General features: G+C 38.4%; 1 protein-coding gene across 1 annotated transcript; it reads left to right on the top strand.

Moving 5' to 3' along the window:
• The first annotated feature begins 3,553 nt into the window (after nucleotides 1-3,553).
• On the top strand, nucleotides 3,554-4,576 carry LOC122647386 (adenylate isopentenyltransferase 5, chloroplastic-like). The gene has a single exon (XM_043840804.1). It carries the CDS (start codon nucleotides 3,560-3,562, stop codon nucleotides 4,574-4,576), a length of 1,017 nt encoding a protein of 338 aa, XP_043696739.1. The 5' UTR covers nucleotides 3,554-3,559.
• Nucleotides 4,577-4,951: the final 375 nt, after the last annotated feature.

Below are 4,951 nucleotides of genomic sequence, written 5' to 3'. Positions count from 1 at the left end.
TGGCTCTCTTATTCTAGTCTTGTCTACGTAGATTCCTTTGTTTTGGATCCCCTTGGTAGGAGAAAAAGGAAAAAGAAAAGGAGGGTGAAGGTAGACAAAAAGGAAAAGTGGAACTATAGGAATTCTCTTGTAGCATTACTGAAGCAATCAAAATTATTTTCTAATGCTTTTTGAATTTATTCTGTTTGTGGGTTCTTCAGTATCCCATTTTTATTTTTTCTTTACAGTTTTTAGACCGACTTTTCCCTTCATTTATGGAGAAAAATGAAAAAGGTAAAAAAGGGTGAGAAATTTATACTTGTTTCCCACAAACTACCATAAATGTAGGGTTGTAAACGGATCGGATTCGACTCGGATAGTGCTATATCCGCCCGCATTCGATTAGCTATCGGACGGATTTGGATAGTGCTAAACGGATACGGATAAGATATTTTATCCGTTTACATGTAAATATAATTTTTTGGATAGCTATAGCCTATCCGTATCCGCATCCGTTTAGCTTCGGACGGATTCAGATAGTGCTAAACGGATACGGAAACGGATTTCGGCTATTCATTTACACCCCTACATAAATGTGACTTTTTGGTTAGATAAGGTGGGAAACTTTCAAACAAGTTTATTAAATGTATTTATTCTTGTCTGATGCATAGTTAGCAAAAAGGGGAACGGTAAAACAGAGTCTTATTGTACGGGTTTTAAATGGTAAAAAATTGCAGACGGACGGTCAAATAAAACGGTAAAAAAAAATAGAGAACTGTAAAAAATGGAAAACGGACGATACGGGATAATTTTAAAAAAAAGGCACTATTCTCATATAAATTGAGGAATTTTTATTTGAAATACATGCTTCTATTTTCAGTATCCGTACATTGACCTTGAGTTGAAGGTTATATCATGAAGAATGTAGCCCTCCAAGTCATCTTTACATCGGTGAAAGAATCAGGCCGATCAGAGTTCGGGAGAGAAAGATATGGTCAGTTAAGTCCAAGGTCTTAAAAAAGGCTAAAAAAAATGGGAACGTGTTTTAAACGTGTTTAAAACGAGAATGCTTGCCCATTTGTCATTTTTTACCATATGTTTGAAAAACATACGACAAAACGTGTTTAAAACGGTAAAAACGAAAACGTGTTTAAAATGAAATTTTAATCCGTTTTAATCACATTTTTGCTAACAGTGGTCTGGTGAAGTGGCACTCCTCTTTTTCCCACCCCATTCACTTTCAAAGTTGCACTATTCATGGAAAAATTATTTTTGAGTCTATCTCTCTCCTCTTCCTATTTCCTTTCTTTCCCATGGAATCCCACCCAATATCCATTTCCTCTCTCTTCCATTAAATCTCACCCCACTAATGGTGTCAAAATCAAACCGAAACGTTTACTGAAACGAACTGAACCGTTAAAACCAAAACTGTGAAACCGTTTAATAAATGGTTCGGTTATGGTTTCAAAATTGAGGTTGTTTAATTATATGGTTCAAACTGACAAGACCATTTAACCAAATAAACCGTTTAGTTCTCTTAAATGGACAAAAATGTACTAAAATCAAGTTGAAACCATTTACCGAAACCAAATCAAACCGTTTAAAACTAAAATCGTGAAACCTTTTAATAAATGGTTCGGATATGGTTTCAAATTTGAAACCGTTTACTTAAACTATTTAAATCGAACCAGGTCGTCTAACCGAAACTAGACCATTTAAGTCAATTCAACCCACAACATGTGGGACCCACCCTTACAAATTTCCCACCCTTTTTTATCTCTCAAACAACTGGGACCTTAATTCATAGGATTTTACCCTATGATTGAACTAAGAATGGGTATTTCAAACATAAGATAATAGAGCTGGGAGTTAATAATGATATTCACTATTTCAAAAATCCAATTAAATTGTGAAATCACCTTGGATGAAGAGATTTGGTGAAAACATTGTAACCTTGCTTTTTGCTCTTCTAGTATTCCACACTTATTTCCATGCATGAGAGTAAGATTTTATTTTTACCACAGAAGGAAAGAGTAAAATTTTGTTATTTCATATATGTATTGAAAAACGTGCATGACAATAACAGTTCTTAAAAATTACATAATGATAAATTGCTATGAATTATTTTGAAAAAACTTTTTTTTATAGGAAAAAATCTTACTATAACCAAACTAGTGGTGAACTAAGAAGTTGTAACCTTATTTTTTTTTGTCTTTTAAGATTAACTCTTTTATTTATTTTTTTTCAATAAGTATAAATGTTGTAATTTCACATAATATTGCATTAGCTTTCAATTTTTTGATATTTTCTTTTAAAAAAAAAAGTGTATATACCTAATGCATCAGACTCCTACCATTACCGGGTCTAAAGAGAGTCATAATGTACACAGCCTTACCCCCGCTTGACAAAGAGGTCGTTTCCACTTTCCCTTTTTAACTTGTGTATTAAATAACTTTTCAGAATAGGACAAAAGGCAATTAAAAAAAGACAGTTACAACTTCGAATCATACACTTTGGTGACAACTAATCTTTTTTTATTTTACTCCTGACTTAAAGAATTTTAGAAAATAAAAACAAAAAACAATCAAAAGAAAATTACAGCTTCTCAATTTACCATTTTGATTAAAACAAGATGCATCCAAAATATGAGCCTTAATCAGCATAAAGTTCTCTCTTACAATAGAGTTCTCTCACCACATATGTATATATTAAAAACAAAATGAAATTTATAAAAAAAAAAAAAAAATTAGTGTCATAAAAGCACTAAAAGAGAACCTTTTTTTTTGGCCCACTACTTGCCCACCCATTCTTGTTGTCTTTCCTCCATATATATGATAAGCACATGAGGCCAAAATTTCCCCAAAAAACATAATTAAATCCATACTTAATCTAAGAAAATAACATTGGAGGGACTCCCTATATCTTAATTTGTAATACTAGTACTCCCTAAGTAGCTAAGGTCTCTAATTGCCTACGAGCTTACACTTTTGAACCCATAAATACTAAGCCTCCTCTCATCCCCTCCTGACCCTGTGCCTTTCATTTTGAACTTTGGCTCTTTTCCCAGTTTCTACTATCTTTTCCAATGTCCAAAAAATCTTGCTTCCTCAATCCCTCTTTTATCATCTCTGATTTATTTTCCCAACATATATGAGAAGAACCCAGGAGAGAATTTTTCTGGCTTCCTGCTGCCATCAATCTTTGTATAGCTTTATTTTCCAGCAATTTCCTTCTTTTTTTTATAGTTTTTTTTTTTGGTGACTTTTAGTCTTTAGTTCTAGGATTCTAACTAGCTAGCTTCCTAGTTCCTTCCCCCCTTTCCTTCACTTCATTCATTTCTACTAGCTTTCCTTATAATTTGTCAATCTTTGATCTCTGCTGAAGAAGTTCGTACGGTACGTATGTGCTTCTTCCACATTTATTCTCCTCAACAGTCAGTTCGCCGCGTTTTCCAGGCTTTTTTAATTCTTATAATCACCATCATCGTACAGGAGAATTAATAGTAGCAGAAAAAAGAAAGAGAAAGAGAGAGAGAGAGAGAGAGAGAGAGAGAGAGAGAGAGAGACAGAGTATTAGTAGTATGGAGGTTTCTTTTGCAGCGGCTTGCAAGCAAGCCCACCATGCCTTGCTGAACTTCCAGTCCGGCCCAGGAATCATCAACATGGAACCCTTTAACCCCATTCGCCGGAAAGAGAAGGAGAAAGTGGTGTTCGTGATGGGTGCCACAGGGACTGGCAAATCCAGGCTTTCCATCGATCTCGCTAATCGTTTTCCATCAGAGATTGTCAATTCCGACAAAATGCAAGTCTACAAGGGTCTCGACATCGTCACAAATAAGGTCACCGAAGAGGAGCAACGGGGAATCCGACACCATCTATTAGGGGAAATAGAACCCGACAAGGACTTCGCCGTCGAGGATTTCCGCCGCCACGCTTCCCTAGCGGTGGAATCGATTGTGGATCGGAATCTTCTCCCAATCATCGTTGGGGGTTCCAATTCATTCATAGAAGCACTGGTGGACGATGAGGATTTCCAGTTCAGGTCCAAGTACGAATGTTGTTTCCTTTGGGTAGACGTTTCCCTTCCCGTCCTCCACTCATTTGTATCCGACCGGGTCAACCGAATGGTCGATGCCGGGTTGGTCGAAGAAGTGCGGGGGATATTTAAACCGGATGCCGATTACAGTCGTGGGATCCGGAAAGCCATTGGCGTACCGGAGATGGACCAGCTTCTACGAGCCGAGTTGGCCGGAGTTAACGACACAGAAACCCGATTGAGGCTCCTCGGGGCGGCAATAGAGAAGATCAAAGCCAACACTTGTGTGTTAGCGTGGCGCCAGCTGTCAAAGATCCATCGATTGCAAAACTTGTTGGGATGGTACATACACCGCCTAGATGCAACGGAGGTGTTCTCGAAGTTGAAGACGAGCGGGAGAGAGGCTGACGTGGCATGGGAAAGGCATGTTGTGGGGCCAAGCGCTGCCATCGTACGGAGTTTCCTGCGGAGTGAAGATGCCAATCGTGCCATTGCCATGAATCCATCCCCCGCCATCTCGGCCAAGGTCGCAAGGACCGCCGTTGCGGCAGCCACTCGCTAGATTGAGGGGGACCCACACACGTGGATAGTGCCATTTGTCGAGAACACGCTTCTCTTCTTCTAGCGAGTGGGCTGCCGCTATTTTTTTTTGTTTTTTTGGTTAAGGTTAAGGTTAAGGTGAAGATTAAGGTTAATGTTAACGACTTAAATTTTTCTGGGCCGTACAGTTTCCGAAGCATTTTAGAAATCCACGCCGACACACCCCACGCGTGGATTTAGTTTTCCGTACCCAAAAGTATATCTATGTGTCATCTCAGGTGTGCTAGTGGCTGTGTTGCTGTGGCTGAGATGCACTGGCACTATTGTTCAATTCTGTGGGTCCCAAAACAAAAACCAAACTCTTCCCCCTCCCCCACCTACGTCTGGTAAAAGACAT

This window comes from Telopea speciosissima, unplaced genomic scaffold, assembly GCF_018873765.1.
Source record: "Telopea speciosissima isolate NSW1024214 ecotype Mountain lineage unplaced genomic scaffold, Tspe_v1 Tspe_v1.0040, whole genome shotgun sequence".
NCBI lineage: Eukaryota > Viridiplantae > Streptophyta > Magnoliopsida > Proteales > Proteaceae > Telopea > Telopea speciosissima.
The sequence above is the reverse complement of the archived record's forward strand: the minus strand, read 5'-3'. Positions and strand labels throughout refer to the sequence as shown.

What these genes read in the sequence shown, in the direction of transcription:
- LOC122647386 (XM_043840804.1), top strand. Translation starts at nt 3,560, where the DNA reads ATGGAGGTTTCTTTTGCAGCGGCTTGCAAGCAAGCCCACCATGCCTTG.